The sequence below is a fragment of the Oncorhynchus gorbuscha genome, linkage group LG23 (genome assembly GCF_021184085.1).
Source record: "Oncorhynchus gorbuscha isolate QuinsamMale2020 ecotype Even-year linkage group LG23, OgorEven_v1.0, whole genome shotgun sequence".
Classification (NCBI taxonomy): Eukaryota; Metazoa; Chordata; class Actinopteri; order Salmoniformes; family Salmonidae; genus Oncorhynchus; species Oncorhynchus gorbuscha.
The window spans coordinates 48,043,439-48,062,592 of record NC_060195.1 but is presented as its reverse complement, the minus strand read 5'-3'; the positions used below and the strand labels follow the sequence as shown (position 1 = coordinate 48,062,592).

The following is a 19,154-nucleotide window of genomic DNA, read 5'->3' as shown; positions in this document are numbered from 1 at the left end:
TAGCCTCCTGGTGGAGAGACAAGGTCCATTGCACAATAGCATGCAATTCACAGAGATGGGTGAGTGATCTAGCATTTGTGATACATTTTAAAGCACCATGATACACTGTGTCCAGAGTTTTTAAGGTACTTGCCGTGGCCTTTATAGAGACAATATCACCATAATCCAGCACCAATAGGAAAATGCTTTGAACAAGATCCTTTCTGCCTGACATTGAAGAGCAAGATTTGTTCCTAAAATAAAAATCTAATTTCAACTTCCATTTACATTACATTTAAGTCATTTAGCAGACGCTCTTATCCAGAGCGACTTCATTTCTTGGTCAAGTTATCAATGCAGTCAACAGTCTTCCTTATATAATTTATATACACCGTAAAAAGGATGGGACCAAAATTTGAGCCCTGGGCAACTCATTTCGTAATCCTTCGAAACTCAGATTTCATACGCTGGCTGTGCTACACACTGTTCTGTCAGTACCAATCCAATGCTTCAACACTTAAACCAACCTTTTTTAAGTTTATACAACAGCAGGGCATGGTCAACAGTGTCGAAGACCTTCAACAAATCAATAAAAAGGGAAACACAGTCCTGAGGCCCTACAACATTAGTTACCACAGTAATTGTACTATGCTTGGCTCTAAAACCTGACTAGAATTGAGATGAAGCTGTTATTATAAAGAAATCCAGCATCCCTGTGGAACGCTTTCGACACATTTTACATGCCCTGACGAACTGAGGCTGTTCTGAGGGCAAAAGGGGGTGCAACTCAATTTTAGAAAGGTGTTCCTAAGGTTTTGTACACTCAGTGTATATATACAGTGCATTCTGATAGTATGCAGACCCCTTGTCTTTTTCCACATTTTGTTATGTTACAGCCTTATTCTAAAATTGATTAATTAGTTTTTTCCCCCTCATCAATCTACACACAATACCCCATAATGACAAAGCAACAGCGTTTGCATTTTTTTATGTATTACAAATAAAAAATGGAATTATTACATTTACATAAGTATTCAGACCCTTTACGCAGCACTTTGTTGAAGCACATTTAGCAGCGATTACAGCCTTGAGTATTATTGGGTATGACACTACAAGCTTGGCACACCTGTATTTGGGGAGTTTCTCCCATTCTTCTCTGCAGATCCTCTCAAACTCTGTCAGGTTGGATGGGGAGCGTCGCTGCACAGCTATTTTCAGATCTCTTCAGAGATGTTCGATCGGATTCAAGTCCGGGTTCTGGCTGGGCCACTCAAGGACATTCAGAGACTGAGCGCTCTGGAGCAGGTTTTCATCAAGGATCACTGTATTTTGCTCTGTTCACCTTTCTCTCAAACCTGACTAGTCTCCCAGACCCTGCCGCTGAAAAACATCCCCACAGCATGATGCTGCCACGACCATGCTTCACCGTAGGGATGATGCCAGTTTTCCTTCAGATGTGACGCTTGGCATTCAGGCCAAAGAGTTCAATCTTGGTTTCATCAGACCAGAAAATCTTGTTTCTCATGGTCTGAGAGTCCTTTAGGTGCCTTTTGACAAACTCCATGTGGGCTATCATGTACCTTTTACTGGCCACTACCATTAAGGCATGATTGATGGAGTGCTGCAGAGATGGTTGTCCTTCTGGAAGGTTCTCTCATCTCCACAGAAGAACTCTGAAGACCATCGGTCACGATTGCTCAGTCTGGCCAGGCGGCCAGCTCTAGGAAGAGTCTTGGTGGTTCCAAACTTCTTCCATTTAAGAATGATGGAGGACACTGTGTTCTTGGGGACCTTCAATGCTGCTTAAATGTTTTGGTACCCTTCCCCAGATCTGGGGTTTTTGCTCTGACATGCACTGTCAACTTTGGGACTTATATAGACAAGTGTGTGCCTTTCCAAATCATGTTCATTCAATTGGATTTACCACAGGTGGACTCGAATCAAGTTGTAGAAACATCTCAAAGATGATCAATGGAAACAGGATGCACACACTTGTGCAGAGTTCAATTTCGAGTCTCATAGCAAAGGGTCTGAATACTTGTGTAAATAAGGTATTTCTGTTTTTTATTTTTAATATATTTGCAAACGTTTCTGAAAACCTGTTTTCGTTTAATCTTGATATGGTATTGTGTTTAGATTGATGAGGAGATTTTTTAAATTCCATTTTAGAATAAGGCTGTAAAAGAAAAAATCAAGGGGTCTGAATACTTTCCGAATGCACTGTATATAAACAATATAGAGCAGTTTTGTAGTTCTTATAGAAAGATCTTGTTACTTAGCTCGTAACATGGCGTACTACGACTTTAATCGCTTAAGTAGACATCCTTTTCTTTCCTTTTTACTTTTTTGTCATAAAGTCAAAGTGGAGAGGGCCATTAAAGGTAACAGTAAATAAACCCTGACCTTGTGATCCCTGGCCTTGTAACCTTGAGACATCACCCTGGTGTCACTCTTGTGATTGGTCCCCTTGTGGTATTCCTGGCTCTTGAGCCAATTGTAGCCTGGTCCAAGATCAGTTTGTACCATTGGCATGACAATGGCCATAGGAGATGGCAAGACAGCACAAACAGATCTGGAACCAGACTAAATCACGAGGCATCCTTGTGTGTCTACAATATACAGTGCCAAGAAAAAGTTTGGAATTACCTGGATTTCTGCATAAATTGGTCATCAAATTTGATCTGATCTTCATCTAAGTCACAACAATAGACAAACATAGTGTTCTTAAACTAATAACACTCACATTATTGTATTTTTCTTGTCTATATTGAATATATCATTTAAACATTCTTGCTGCTTTTTGTCCTATGTTGCTCTGTCTGTATGCTATGTCTTGCTTGTCCTATGTTGCTATGTCTTGCTTGTTCTATGTTGATATTGTCTATATTGTAATTGTTTTTAATAACCTGCCCAGGGACTGCGGTTGAAAATTAGCCGGCTGGCTAAAACCGGCACTTTTACTGAAACGTTGATTAATGTGCACTATCCCTGTAAAAATAAAAAATAAACTCAAACTCAAACTCAGTGTAAGTTGGAAAAAGTATGTGAACCCATTGGCTAATGACTTCTCCAAAAGCTAATGCTAATTGGAGTCAGGAGTCCGCTAACCTGGAGTCCAATCAATGAGACGAGATTGGAGATGTTGTTTAGAGCCCTATAAAAAACACTCACAAAATGTGAGTTTGCTATTCACAAGAAGCATTGCCTGATGTGAACCATGCCTCGAACAAAAGATATCTCAGAAGAAATGTAGACTTGCATAAAACTGGAAAGGGTTACAAAAGTATCTCTAAAAGCCTTGATGTTCATCAGTCCACGGTAAGACAAATTGTCTACAAATGGAAAGTTCAGCACTCTTGCTACTCTCCCTAGGAGTGGCCATCCTGCAAAGATGACTGCAAGAACACAGTTCAGAATGCTCAATGAGGTTAAGAAAAATCCTAGTGTCAGCTGAAGACTTACAGCAATCTCAGGAACATGCTAACATCTCTGGTGATGAATTTACGATACGTAAAACACTAAACAAGAATTGTGTTCATGGGAGGACACCATGGAAGAAGCCCACTGCTATCCAAAAAAAACATTGCTGCACGTCTGAAGTTTGCAAAAGTGCACCTGGATGTTCCACAGCACTACTGGCAAACTATTCTGTGGACAGATGAAACTACAGTTGAGGTGTTTGGAAGGATCACACAACACTATGTGTGGAGAAAAGAAGGCACAGTACACCAATATCAAAGCCTCACCCACACTGTAAAGTATGGTGGAGGGAGCATCATGGTTTGGGCTGCTTTGCTGCCTCAAGGCCTGGACAGCTTGCTATCATCGACGGAAAAATTAATTCCCAAGTTTTTCAAGACATTTTGCAGGAGAATGTAAGGCTATCTGTCCGCCAATTGAAGCTCAACAGAAGTTGAGTGATGCAAAAAGGACAACGACCCAAAACACAGAAGTAAATCAACAACAGAATTCTGGAGGGCCCAGTCAGAGTCCTGACCTCAACCCGATTGAGATGCTGTGGCATGATCTCAAGAGAGCGGTTCAAACCAGACATCCCAAGAATATTGCCAAACTGAAACAATTTTGTAAAGGTCCAAAATTCCTCCTGACCGTTGTGCAGGTCTGATCCTCAACTACAGAAAATGTTTGGTTTGAGGTTATTTCTGCCAAAGGAGGGTCAACCAGTTATTAAATCCAAGGGTTCACATACTTTTCCCACCCTGCACTGTGAATGTTTACACGGTGGGTTCAATAAAGACATGAAAACCTATATTTGTTTGTGTTTTTAGTTTAATAAGACTGTGTTTGTCTATTGTTGTGACCTAGATGAAGATCAGATCAAATGTTATGACCAATTTATGCAGAAATCCAGGTATTTCCAAAGGGGTCACACACGTTTTCTTGCCACTGTATTTGGAACTGTACAAACTTACCTTGCGTGCCATCTTAATTATGACTCGATATGAATGTATTAAGTTTATGGCCTTACAAGTTCCAATCTTGCTCCAACAGTGGATTGAACCTGCAACTATTGTTCAGCTGTTCAATTCTAATTGCTGCCCCTGTGTGAATGTGTGTGTTTTTGTGTGTGTGTATAATCACGGCTAGGGTATGACTGTGCATGTGTGCGTGTATTTGGTGTGTGTGTATGTACTTGCGTGTGCATACATTGAGTGTTTTTGTGAATATGCCATGTACATTTGTGTGTGTGTGTGTGTGTCTATACTGCACTCTCACACAAACTTACCACCTCTCCATCCTACCCCGTCCCCATCCCAAGCCATGCGGGAGACCAAAGACGCCCTGGAGAATGTGAGTATGTCTCTGGAGGTTCTTCAGGAGGCGACAGGGAAGCTCCACTTCAACCTGAGCCTGGTGCGCTTCAGCCTCAATAGAACCCTCAACGACCCGGGCTGCAACGACGAGGACTCGGACGCCACCACCGCCCAGCTCTGCCTCTCCATCCGTAGCTCCCTGGCACAGCTCCACGTCAGCGCCAACTTCACCCGGGTAAGCTGGCCCGCTTTATTGAAGATGATAATAATAGTCATACAGTGATATTTTGATTTGTATAGCAATATACTATTTGCCATCTGGTGTATTTAGCATGTGTTTTTGCGCATTGTGTGTGCTGCGCTGCCTGAGGAAAATCACGTTGTAAGTGTGTGTTGTGTGTGATGTGCTGCAGTTACCTGATATGAACAATCAGCTGGAAAGTTTGAATCAATTGATGAAAACGGACCTCAGCAATATCATTCAAAAGGTGAGTCTAGAAATGTTGCAAAAGCTTTAGGTTAAAATTGGAAGTTGTGACATTTTTTAAAATGTATTTGTGATACTGTCGCAGACGTGCCTTTCTATGGATGTGGAATCTTAATGACCAGTTTCTCACAGCAGGAAAATAATCCTGCAGCAACAGGAAATGTGAAGTATTGTGTGGATTATAATGAATTTCCATTTTTGTTTGGGGTTGATATATTTTTAGTTAGTGCGAGTCAAGTCTAACATTTTAAAGTGGAAATTACAAACTTTAGAAGCCTCTTTTAAACCTCAAATACACTACAAGTTTGCATTTTTCTTGCAATCATCAACTAGATCCCACACCTGTACTTTCTCCTCCAAACAGGGCTACTCCTCATTCAATGACACTCCAGGCATGGTGAGTGACCAGATGAGGAACGTATTCGAGGGTGAGTGACATCTCTCTTTAACCTCATGTAATGCTCCTAAAAAGTTTCAGAAGAAACTATATGAAGGGTTATATAATTTTGAGTGTTCAACTTTGCATTACCAAATCAGTCAAATCATGTATGGTATGAATACTCATTGAAGGTAAACGCCTAATAAAACCAATTGCCATATTCCAATTAATGACCTACACCTGAACTGTCTTACCCCAGTACCCCAAAATATAAGGTTGTATTACTCCATTAATTCACCAATGCCTCTGCCTCCCTCTCTCCCAGGAGCCCGGGGCATGTTGGACATCATCGGCACCAACATCAGCAGCTTCTCCAAGGTGTTCCCTGTACACAGCACTATGGCCAACTTCACCAACTTCATTAGTCACACACACTCCAAGATAGAAGACTCCTACCCCGAGATCGACCAGATCGACTTCTACAGGTACAATCGGGAACTGGGCCTCGCTTCACAAACCGGGCGTCCCAAACGGCACCCTATTCCCTATACAGTGTAATAGTTTTGACCGGGGCCTACGATGTGCTCAGAGTTTTAGAACAAACACATTTCTGTTTTTAACTGAACATCGTCGGGAGTTATTGCATCATTCCAAGCAGCAGAGGTCACTGTGACATAATGTAATAATGAATCAGGAGTTTGTTTAGTCAGTTATCTTTTAAGTATACGCTGGACCTGCCCACGCGTACATGGCCTCCTGATGTTGCCCTCTTTGACCAGCTGTGCTTATTACACCCATTACATTTGATTGAGCCCTGAGATGGGGGGCTGCGTTGCCGCTGGGTGCCCATGGAACCTACAGGCCGCGACAGAAAGCGTTGTGATGCCGCCATGCATTTTTCATGCCGCGGGCGGGAGCAGGCGGTCAGACAGACTACTTTGGATGGAGAGCATTTTTGTTGCTGCTTCAAGTTCAGCCTACCTCGCCTCTCTTTTGTTGGGCGTGCAAGATCAAATGTGCCTTATGTGTGGTATCGATGAAGTCTGCTGCGTGTGCGGAGAAATGTACTTCCCAGTGGTAGGCTACAGCTCCGACATTGACTGGAAGTAAATATCCTGTTGATAACACATTTATTTGTCTATGCCTGCAAATCTGTGTCTATTGTAGCCTATTAAGAGCAACAATTTGTCGCAAAATATTCACAAATGAATAGCCACATTTTTGTTGCTTCAAGTTCAATAACCTACCCCTCCTTTCTTTTGTTGTGTGTGTGAGATCAACTGTGTGTATACCCAATGTGTGGCCTCAGTAAATAGCCTGTAGGCTGCATGGGCGGAGAAATACAGACCACGGGACAGTTGTCGTTCCAAGGGAATCACCTTCCTAAATAAGATAGGCTATAGTTTATGCTCCAACATTGACTGGAAATCAACATTGATAACACATTTATTTTACTCTGTCTGCAGATCGTGCCACTCTTAAAAGTTATGCAAAACCTAGCTTAAGTCTAGTGCGCTCCTATTCTAATTTCAACCCCAACTCTGCTTTCTTTCAAACTACTGTAGGTCTAGCCTATTGGCTGATATACCCAATAATACCAATAGTGTAATATAATTGGCCTGGTGTGAATCTCTGGTAATTTAACCTATTTATTAGGCTATTTTTGCATTTTGATCTGGCTTAAGGTGGCAAAATTGCTGAGACCGGGGGGCTGCAAAGCAAGCAGCATCTCATACACCTACAATAACATTGCGGGACTACGGTCAGGCTCGGGACCAGTTCTTGTGGGAGCGGGTGGGAGTCGGACAAGAAGTTAGCGGGAGCCGGCAGGTGCGGTATGAAAAGCTGAGGGAGCCATGTGAAAAGCTTCTGGAGCGGGATGAAGGAATCAGTCCCGTGCAGACCTCTACCCAGACCTCTACCCGAACGTAGTCTGTAGCTCCATCGTTATTATCCATCGTTACTCGTCATGATGTACTGACTCCAGGGTTTCTCTACAGGTGGATTTGCTGTATTGGCCTGTGCTGCATGGTGGTTCTCATCCTTGCTTTCAACTTCCTGGCCATACTGTGTGGCACCATAGGCTATGACAAGCATGCCTCCCCCACCACACGGGGCTGTGTCTCCAACACCGGCGGCACCCTGCTTATGGCGTGAGTAGTAGGCTGGCAGGCTGTACAATTGGCTCATTCATCCCCCTCCTCTCCCCTGTAACTATTCCCCAGGTCGTTGCTGTAAATGAGAATGTGTTCTCAGTCAACATAACTGGTAAAATAAAAAATAAATGACAAATTGTGGCCAGCTGACAGGCTGTTTTTCTGGCTGACTGACTGGTTGGCTGGGCATCTGTCTGTCTATCTGTCTATGCGTGTCTCTCCACAGCGGTGTGGGCTTCAGCTTCCTCTTCTCCTGGATACTGATGGGAGTGGTGACCGCCACCTTTCTGGTCGGGGGAAACTTGGAGAAGCTGGTCTGCGAGCCCTTCCACACCAAGCAGCTCTTCAAGGCAAGTTATGATGTGGTAACTCTTAATGTGAGACTGTCTAGGTATTGTAAATGGTCTTGCTGTATAATAATGGTCGAGAAACTGAATGATGGTCTTACTAGTCATTTGTGTCCCAGGTTTTGGACACTCCTCACCTGGTGAACCCTGAGTGGAGGAACTTCATCCCAGGGTACATGTACAATGACTCAGACCTGGATCTCACAGTGGAGAGTCTCTACAGGTAATACTTTACAGGATGTATGTATGTACCACTTCCTGCTGGGGATTCATCTGTGTGTGTTCTAGTGATGGTTTATGTTTTACATAGACCTACTGGAGAACTATATTGATTACTTATGAATCGAACTGGATGATAACACTAGCTATTTCTGTTTTGTGGTATTTTTTGACTGGAATAAATGTCACAGGAGTCTCCTCACATTCTCTCTGACATTGCTTAGTAAATTATTTAAAAGATTGAAACTAGGGAGAGGGATTTAATGCTTGAGGTTTCTTTCCGGCCTAGATTTCATCAACTTTCATCATCTCTCGATTAGAACAGGCAGCAAATCTGTGTTGTAAAACCATCACGTTGTATTCCCTATTAGAAACAGGGTTGTTCGAGCCCTAGTTGCTGATTGGCTGAAAGCCATGGGATATATGACAATATTTATTTGAGGCAAGTCAGTTAAGAACAAATTCTTATTTTCAATGACGGCTTAGGAACAGTGGGTTAACTGCCTTGTTCTATACTATATACTACTATACTATATTTGCTTAAATATAGTTTAGTTGCCTCAGCTACTCCTGCCCAGTCAAAAAGTGACCCATGAGATAGTGTGTACAGACATGACCATAGGTATTCCTTTACTCTTACTTTACCCTTGCACCCTTGAATGTGTACAAATGGGAAACGTTGGCCATGCTGACTTGATTTTATTGCTATGGAAAAGCTCTCTATGAGTGACTTGTGAGTACACTGCTTGTAAAATGACTGGAAGGCAACAATACGAAGTTAAGGAGAGTGTATGAGGTTCCAAATGTATTCACCGGATGGCGGCCGAGAGAGCAAGCTAACCAAAAAACAATGTATGAATGGACATGTGACGATGATTCATTCTCTCTCTCTTTTCTCCCTCTCTTGTTCTCCTCTCTCAGTAATTGCAAGGAGAACAGAGGTATTTACTCTGCCATGCGCCTGGACAAAGTCTTCAATGTCACACCCTTCCTAAACTCTAGCCTGGTCAGTATTCACATGCAGTGTGCACTCACTGTACTGCATTCTGCATACCTGTGCATGAAAGTCAAACTCACACCTAGTCCGACCTGGGCTTACATACCGAGTACTTTCTAATACTTGCGCTTGGTTTAGCTTGCCGGGTACAATGTAACCAACGCAATATTCCAAATGAAAACACTGAGGCCTGAAGAGGGATGTCAGCTCGTTGAGTGAATCCAATACCTAGGCTTTAGCTCAGCAGGCAAACACAGTCTTGCGGTGTGCAGCAGACCCAGGCGATTACAAACAGGCTAACACTCTCTATTTCCTAATGGTGATTCATTAACATCAGCTAAATGGTGTTATCCTTGCCAAAACAAAGAGCAGGCTAGCGATCTGTAGCGTTAGGATTCCTTCACCATTACCTCAGCTTGTATCATTGGGACTTCCTTGACGTGATGCCAGTCCTGTCTAGTGTCAACCAACCGGACCATTCTGTATTAGTCAGCCAGCTGGCAAGATCATCTTGCTTCTGTTATTGTACGGACTAGCAATAGAGCTGAGCTGGCTAGTGTAGCCTAAGTTACAGTACATTGCACAAATTGGCTGTATTTACAGTTCTTCCTATGTTCATGTTCGTGTCTTTTTTTTATTCTGATTTCACCTGCCAATTTTTAGATGGAGCACATTCAAATATAATGATAATATCTTGTCATATTTTCTATTTGAATGCTACAGCCTCTGGTTTTTAATGAGATTCTTTGCTGCTGAAGATTTGTGTCGCTTGAGGCTTAAAAAAAACTCCTCACTGTATTTTTTGGTCCAATGTTACAAAATGAAACGAAAACAGGCCATCCTAATCTGTACTCTGTATCAATTAAGAATTTGAATGGGTCTCAATGTAAAGTTTATGTTGCCAGGGTAACAGAGTCCTTTCCCCCAACACACACAAATCAAAAACAAAGGGGTTTGTGTAACACTGGCTGGTCTAATGTGTAAACAAGTTTGTTCTAGGCTTGTCTCTGAAATAGTGGTCTTGACCATTGAAGTCTATTTCTATTCCATTTGTATGGTCTATTTATATGGCGTAAACAAACTGACTAGCTCCTGCGTCATAACACATATGTAGCCAATACATACTGCATTCATAGCTATTGCTTATCCTTTTTGTAAACGGACTGTTCTCCCTCTCTGTTTCCAGTACACCAAGGAGGTGGGGAAGATGTTTAACGATGTGAAGATTGACCTGAGAGTTATCGTTCTGCTGGAGTCTGAGGGGAAGCAGAACCTCATTGGCTTCTCTGAGACGGGCGTCAACAGGATCAACTACGCAGCCTATCTAGAGGAGGTATTATACTGGCATTGAGGGGGCATCTCAATCCAAAATGACTTTCTCCCCTGGTCTCCTAGCATTCTTCTATAGTTTAATGTGGCTTCCTCCACTTTTCTTCTTTCCTTTATGTCAAAAGTATGGTGTCCTTTCTTTCGCCTTAATAGTGAGTTGTGTTGTGGTGTTGGAGGGCCAGGGAGGGGGCACTCTTCCCTCTGGTCTAAGGACATCCCGATGCCCCAGGGCAGTGAAGGAGACGTTGCTCTGCGTAAGGTGCCGTCTTTCGGGATGGGACGTTAAATGGGTGTCCTAACTCTCTGTGGTCACTAAAGATCCCATGGCACTTATCGTGTCCTGGATAAATTCCTAATCTGACCTTCATACCATCATGGCCACCTAATTATCCTCATCTTCTAATTGGCTCACCCCTCTCCTCCCCCTGTTACTCTTCCCCAGGTCGTTGCTGTAAAATATATTATGTTCTCCGTCAACGTACCTGGTAAAATAAGGATAAATAAATAATAGTCTACTTTGGCTTCCTTTCCTAAAAAATTGAAATATCACATTTACATATGTATTCAGACCCTTTACTCAGTACTTTGTTGAAGTCTCGAGTCTTCTTGGGAAATTACGCTACAAGCTTGGCACACTCTGCAGATCCTCTCAAGCTCTGTCAGGTTGGATGGGGAGCGTTGCTGCACAGCTATTTTTAGGTCTCTCCAGAGATGTTAGATCGGGTTACAAGTCCGGGCTCTGGCTGGGCCACTCAAGGACATTCAGAGACCTGTTCCGAAGCCACACCTGTGTTGTCTTGGCTGTGTGCTTAGGGTCATCCCTGCAGCATGATGCTACCACCACCATGCTTCACCGTAGGCATTCAGGCCAAAGAGTTTAATCTTGGTTTCATCAGACCAGAGAATCTTGTTTCTCATGGTCTGAGTCTTCAGGTGCCTTTTGGCAAACTCCAAGTGGACTGTCATGTGCCTTTTACTGAGGAGTGGCTTCTGTTTGGCCACTCTACAATAAAGGCCTGATTGGTGGAGTGCTGCAGAGATGGTTGTCCTTCTGGAACATTCTCCCATCTCCACAGAGGAACTCTAGAGCTCTGTCAGAGTGACCATCAGGTTCTTGGTCACCTCCCTGACCAAGGCCCTTCTCCCCCATTTGCTCAGTTTGACCAGGAGGCCAGCTCTAGGAAGAGTTGGTGGTTCCAAACTTCTTCCATTTAAGAATGATGGAGGCCGCTGCTCTGACATGCACTGTCTACTGTGGGACCTGATATAAACAGGTGTGTGCCTCTAAATCATGTTCAATCAATTGAATTTACCACAGGTGGACTCAAGTTGTAGAAACATCTCAAGGATGATCAATGGAAACAGATGCACCTGAGCTCATTTTCAAGTCTCATAGCAAAAGGTCTGAATACTTATGTAAATAAGGTATTTCTAAAAAACCTGTTTTCGCTTCTTCATTATGCGGTAGATTGCTGAGGATTCTTTTGGTACTTAATACATTTTAGGATAAGGCTGTAACGTAACAAAATGTGGAAAAAGTCACGTGGTCTGAATACTTTGAGGGCACTGTACCTTCAAGGGGCACACTAGCGTACTCGTACAAAACACAACTCAACAAAAAGACCGGTATCATTTCAGATGCTAACCTGCTAACCTGCTTGACTTATCTTGGCAAATAACTTTATTGGAATTTATTAAATACCGGTAGTAACCGCGGTAGGTGTTCCAGAAACATCCATAACTGTCAAATCACGTCTTATCTCATTTTAGGACGTACATTTACGACGGGATAACAGAATGGGATGTAGGATTTTGCTTCTGTAATGGAAAAACCCAGGATTTATCCCGCCTTTTACTTTTGAGATAAGATAAGAATGACAGGATTTTGTTCTGTAGTACGCCCTTGACTTTGATTACAGTGATATCTAACAGGTTTAAGTAACACACATGCAAATTGTGTGATTGAATTGCGAGGATCGACCAGCAAGATGATTAAAAAGTCTGATGTACTCATTTACAATCTGCCTCTGTGTTTAGAATGTGTAACTGCTCCATTGACTTCATGTAACATACTACAGACATCCCTTCCTGGCTTTACAGTACCGAATGAGGGCCAAGACTTTACATATGCGCGTACAGATGTAGGATCTTTTACCAGGGAGCGGACGGCAGCTGGTGTCTTCCTGGGGTCTTGCTTGGGCATACAGCTTGACATCTGTTAATAGAGTTGGCTACATTTCTAGAATTACAAGCTAGGTAATCATTCTTGCATTTATTTTGCGGTGAAGGCAACGATTTCACAGTGGCTGTGCTCCACTGCTAAATGAATATCGTGGAATTACGGATGTATCTCTAGAGATTGAATAGTTTATAGCTACTCTTGCCAAAATCAGTGTTCCATAAGCTATAGAGTTGGCAGTTTTCCACCCTTATACCTCAGACTATTTATACCGAACAAAAATATAAACGCAACATTTTCAACAATTTTACTGAGTTACAGTTCATGTAAGGAAATCAGTTGATTGAAATACATTTATTAGGCCCTAATCTATGAATTTCACATGACTGGGAGACAGATGTGCATCTGTGGGTCATAAATACCTTTAAAAAAAGGTAAGGGTGTGGATCAGAAAACCAGTCAGTGTCTGGTGTGACCAACATTTACCTCGTGCAGTGCGACACGTCTCCTTTGCATAGAGTTGATCAGGCTGTTAATTGTGGCCTGTGGAATGTTGTCCCACTCCTCTTCAATGGCTGTGCAAAGTTGCTGGATATTGGCGGGAACTGGAACACGCAGTCGTACATGTCCATCCAGTGCATCCCAAACATGCTTGATGGGTGACATGACTAGTGAGTATCCATGTCATGGAAGAACTGGGACATTTTCAGCTTCTAGGAATTGTGTTCAGATCCTTGTAACATGGGGCCATGCATTATCATGCTGAAACATGAGGTGATGGCGGCGGATGAATGGCACGACAATGGGCCTCAGGATGATAAAATGCAATTGTGTTCGCTGTCTGTAGCTTCTGCCTACCTATACCATAACCCCACCGCCACCTTGGGGCACTCTGTTTACAATGTTGACATCAGCAAACCGCTCGCCCACACAACACCATACACGTGTTCTGTGGTTGTGAAGCTGGTTGGACGTACTGCCAAATTCTCAAAAATTATGTTGGAGGCAGCTTATGGTAAAGGAATAAACCAAATTCCCTGGCAACAGCTCTGGTGGACATTCCTGCAGACTGCATGCTCCCTCAAAACTTGAGACATCTGTGGCATTGTGTTGCGTGACAAAACTGTACATTTTAGAGTGGCCTTTTATGAAACATGGGACCAACACTTTGCATTTCTATTTTTGTTCAGTATATGTCTTCTCTATCAGAATCTGTTGAATAATCTGTTGAATTCAGGAGAAACACGGTCGTCTTATGGCCTCTTACTGCAGCATGTGTAACTCTTTACTGTTGAATTCAGGAGAACATTAAGTTACCAAGGAACACGGTCGTCTTATGGCCTCTTACTGCAGCATGTGTAACTCTTTACTGTTGAATTCAGGAGAAACACGGTCGTCTTATGGCCTCTTACTGCAGCATGTGTAACTCTTTACTGTTGAATTCAGGAGAACATTAAGTTACCAAGGAACACGGTCGTCTTATGGCCTCTTACTGCAGCATGTGTAACTCTTTACTGTTGAATTCAGGAGAAACGCGGTCGTCTTATGGCCTCTTACTGCAGCATGTGTAACTCTTTACTGTTGAATTCAGGAGAAACACGGTCGTCTTATGGCCTCTTACTGCAGCATGTGTAACTCTTTACTGTTGAATTCAGGAGAGCATTAAGTTACCAAGGAACACGGTCGTCTTATGGCCTCTTACTGCAGCATGTAACTCTTTACTGTTGAATTCAGGAGAAACACAGTCGTCTTATGGCCTCTTACTGCAGCATGTGTAACTCTACTGTTGAATTCAGGAGAAACACGGTCGTCTTATGGCCTCTTACTGCAGCATGTGTAACTCTTTACTGTTGAATTCAGGAGAACATTAAGTCACCAAGGAACACGGTCGTCTTATGGCCTCTTACTGCAGCATGTGTAACTCTTTACTTAAAACCGACAGCTATAATGCTTTATGACTTGTTATAAGCGTGCATGAGCCTTTATAGTGTGTTATTATAAGGCTTGTAACATGTTATGCATCTCTATGTTGCACAACTGACTCTATATTATGCAATTGTAAGATGAAAATACATTTTAAGGGGGGTCATACATGTTTATGGCAAGTGTTATAATGCAAAATAACAGAGTCATACTGCATTATTATCCTATGTCTGTTCATTTTCAGGTTAACAAAGGGGTGACTCAGGTGGACTTGCTGTCGTACGCCAATGAGCTCGAGGCACAGACAGACCTTATGGTGAGAGGAACATACAACAACCCCCCCCCCCAAAAAAAAATCAAGACTGCTCCAACCATCCACACAATGTTTTCTCAGTGTACCAGTTGCAAGGCACTTGCATTTTACAGTTGCATTTTACACCACGATCCAAGACCGGGATCAAATGGAATGGAAGTTCAGATCTAAAACTGTGAAAGCTCCGTGTGTCTTTATCAACTGCACAGCCTCGCCGGCGGTTTGCTGTCGACAAACACACACACACACTGAAGGAGTCTGTGGAAGCACTTTTTAATGTTCTGCCTTGCCTTTGGGGGGCCGGGGTTTGAGGCTCACACAAGCTCCCCATTCATGGCCCAAAATGTTGCTGAGTCCAACTCTGGGTCCTCCTACGCCTGCCATGTGGCAATGGAGCTAGTTTAAAGTGGTGTTCTGTGGGGTGGTATGTGCTTATGCCTGTGCCCCCTAGTATTAATTTGGTGCCCATCTATTCTGGTACTCATTTTTCCTGTTGGCATAGAAGACACACACTCGCTGGACACTGAGACTGGTTCACCCATGGAGATCCTATAAATTATTTGATTCTGTATGTAATTCTGTGGATTCACTATGTCGTTTTTATGCCGCATTACATTCATTGATTTAAGGCAGTCTCTTATACTAAGTAGGTCTGTGTATTGTAGAGTTTTGCTCAGATTGCATATTGCTCTAAATATTTATAAATCTATACGTACGTATGTATGTATGTATGTATGTATGTATGTATGTATGTATGTATGTATGTATGTATGTATGTATGTATGTATGTATGTATGTATGTATGTATGTATGTATGTATGTATGTATGTATGTATGTATGTATGTATGTATGTATGTATGTATGTATGTATGTATGTATGTATGTATGTATGTATGTATGTATGTATGTATGTATGTATGTATGTATGTATGTATGTATGTATGTATGTATTGTAGGACTAGATTACAAAAGGGTATTTGAATGACATCTGTGTGTGAGCGTGTGTGCGTATGTGTTTGTTCATCGGAACCTGTGTGTTTATATACAGTACCAGTCAAAGGTTTGGACACCTACTCATTCAAGGGTTTTTCTTTATTTTTATTAGACATCAAAACTGAAATAACACACATGGAATCATGTAGTAACCGAAAAAGTGTTACATCAAAATATATTTTAGATTCTTCAAAGTAGCCACCCTTTCCCTTGCTGACAGCTTTGCACACTCTTGGACTTCTCTCAACCAGCTTCACCTGTAATGCTTTTCCAACAGTCTTGAAGGAGTTCCCACATATGCTGAGCACTTCTTGGCTGCTTTTCCTTCACTCTGCAGTCAAACTCATCCCAAACCGTCTCAATCGGGTTGAGGTCAGGTGATTGTGGAGGTCAGGTAATCTGATGCAGCACTCCATCACTCTTCTTCTTGGTAAAATAGCCCTTACGCAGCCTGGAGGTGTGTTGGGTCATTGCCCTGTTGAAAAAAAATATATAGTCCCCCTAAGCGCAAACCAGATGAAATGGCGTGTCGTTGCAGAATGCTGTGGTTGCCATGCTGGTTAAGTGTGCCTTGAATTCGAAATAAATCACTGACAGTGACACCAGCAAATCACCTCCACACCATCTCACCTCCTCCTCCATGCTTCACGGTGGGAACATCCGAGATCATCAGTTTACCTACTCTGCGTCTCACAAAGACTCGGCGGTTGGAACCAAAAGTCTGAAATTACGAGTCATAGGTTCAGCAAATTCCCCTTATTGTTTGGGATATCGTTAAATGTTTCAATTATTCAATTCAATGTTCATCAATAATAAAAAGCAGTTTCTGACTAAAGAAACGAGACTAACAAGGGAAATACATAAACTAATACAGTTAGATAGCAATAAAAATGATACCACAGAGATAAAAAAATAAGAACATAAAAAGAACTGGAGGAACTTATTCAAGAATGATCTAATGTAATCTATTACAAAAATTAAGCAAAGTGGATGGAATATGGAGATCAATGCATCAAATTCTTCCAGAATCTTTAACACAGGAACACATTTTAAAAGAGGAAGCTAAATATTTTAAGCAGATGTTTTTCCGTCTTACCCTTCTTTTCCGTCTTATCCTCACCCACTGAATGACAATTACTGTTAGGAAAAAAATGAAAATTAACAAATGTATAGAAAGCTCAGTGCAAAGGACAAATTACAGAGGAATAACTTTTTGAGGCAATTAAATCCTTTCAGTCTAGAAAACCCCCAGGGCTTGATGGCATACCGGTAGAGGTATATCAAGCCTTTTTTGATATACTCAAAGCTCCATTGTTAGCTTGTTTGAACTACTCCTATAGAAATTATAGTCTGTCACGTACTCAGCAGGATGGTCTGATTTCACTATTATTAAAACAAGACCCAGATAAAGATCCAGTCTAAAAACTTAAAAACTGGAGGCCTCTTTCACTTCAATGTTTTGATGTAAAAATACAAGCGAAATGCATAGCACTCATTTACATTACATTTAAGTCATTTAGCAGACGCTCTTATCCAGAGCGACTTACAAATTGGTGCATTCACCTTATGACATCCAGTGGAACAGTCACTTTACAATAGTGCATCTAAATCTTAAAGGGGGGGGGGGGGTGGAGAGGGATTACTTATCCTATCCTAGGTATTCCTTAAAGAGGTGGGGTTTCAGGTGTCTCCGGAAGGTGGTGATTGACTCCGCTGTCCTGGCGTCGTGAGGGAGTTTGTTCCACCATTGGGGGGCCAGAGCAGCGAACAGTTTTGACTGGGCTGAGCGGGAGCTGTACTTCCTCAGTGGTAGGGAGGCGAGCAGGCCAGAGGTGGATGAACGCAGTGCCCTTGTTTGGGTGTAGGGCCTTATCAGAGCCTGGAGGTACTGAGGTGCCGTTCCCCTCACAGCTCCGTAGGCAAGCACCATGGTCTTGTAGCGGATGCGAGCTTCAACTGGAAGCCAGTGGAGAGAACGGAGGAGCGGGGTGACGTGAGAGAACTTGGGAAGGTTGAACACCAGACGGGCTGCGGCGTTCTGGATGAGTTGAAGGGGTTTAATGGCACAGGCAGCCAACAGCGAGTTGCAGTAATCCAGACGGGAGATGACAAGTGCCTGGATTAGGACCTGCGCCGCTTCCTGTGTGAGGCAGGGTCGTACTCTGCGGATGTTGTAGAGCATGAACCTACAGGAACGGGCCACCGCCTTGATGTTGGTTGAGAATGACAGGGTGTTGTCCAGGATCACGCCAAGGTTCTTAGCGCTCTGGGAGGAGGACACAATGGAGTTGTCAACCGTGATGGCGAGATCATGGAACGGGCAGTCCTTCCCCGGGAGGAAGAGCAGCTCCGTCTTGCCGAGGTTCAGCTTGAGGTGGTGATCCGTCATCCACACTGATATGTCTGCCAGACATGCAGAGATGCGATTCGCCACCTGGTCATCAGAAGGGGGAAAGGAGAAGATTAATTGTGTGTCGTCTGCATAGCAATGATAGGAGAGACCATGTGAGGTTATAACAGAGCCAAGTGACTTGGTGTATAGCGAGAATAGGAGAGGGCCTAGAACAGAGCCCTGGGGGACACCAGTGGTGAGAGCGCGTGGTGAGGAGACAGATTCTCGCCACGCCACCTGGTAGGAGCGACCTGTCAGGTAGGATGCAATCCAAGCGTGGGCCGCGCCGGAGATGCCCAACTCGGAGAGGGTGGAGAGGAGGATCTGATGGTTCACAGTATCGAAGGCAGCCGATAGATCTAGAAGGATGAGAGCAGAGGAGAGAGAGTTAGCTTTAGCAGTGCGGCGCGCCTCTGTGATACAGAGGAGAGCAGTCTCAGTTGAATGACTAGTCTTGAAACCTGACTGATTTGGATCAAGAAGGTCATTCAGAGAGAGATAGCGGGAGAGCTGGCCAAGGACGGCACGTTCAAGAGTTTTGGAGAGAAAAGAAAGAAGGGATACTGGTCTGTAATTGTTGACATCGGAGGGATCGAGTGTAGGTTCTTTCAGAAGGGGTGCAACTCTCGCTCTCTTGAAGACGGAAGGGACGTAGCCAGCGATCAGTGATGAGTTGATGAGCGAG

At 43.1% G+C, this 19,154-nt stretch overlaps 1 protein-coding gene across 11 annotated transcripts in view; it reads left to right on the top strand.

Moving 5' to 3' along the window:
* The window catches only part of prom1a (prominin 1a), a 122,799-nt gene that overhangs the window by 83,281 nt on the left and 20,364 nt on the right, over positions 1-19,154 (top strand). For 8 of the 11 annotated variants that reach the window (XM_046323204.1, XM_046323199.1, XM_046323196.1 and 5 more), the window contains exons 8-18: positions 2,337-2,360; positions 4,760-4,989; positions 5,168-5,242; positions 5,606-5,669; positions 5,946-6,105; positions 7,621-7,773; positions 8,003-8,126; positions 8,243-8,346; positions 9,264-9,348; positions 10,526-10,672; positions 15,015-15,086. In XM_046323204.1, the coding sequence (XP_046179160.1) occupies positions 2,337-2,360; positions 4,760-4,989; positions 5,168-5,242; positions 5,606-5,669; positions 5,946-6,105; positions 7,621-7,773; positions 8,003-8,126; positions 8,243-8,346; positions 9,264-9,348; positions 10,526-10,672; positions 15,015-15,086 (1,238 nt within the window). The remainder of the gene's footprint in view (positions 1-2,336; positions 2,361-4,759; positions 4,990-5,167; positions 5,243-5,605; positions 5,670-5,945; positions 6,106-7,620; positions 7,774-8,002; positions 8,127-8,242; positions 8,347-9,263; positions 9,349-10,525; positions 10,673-15,014; positions 15,087-19,154) is intronic. The other 3 variants (XM_046323200.1, XM_046323195.1, XM_046323205.1) reach the window with 1 other exon arrangement.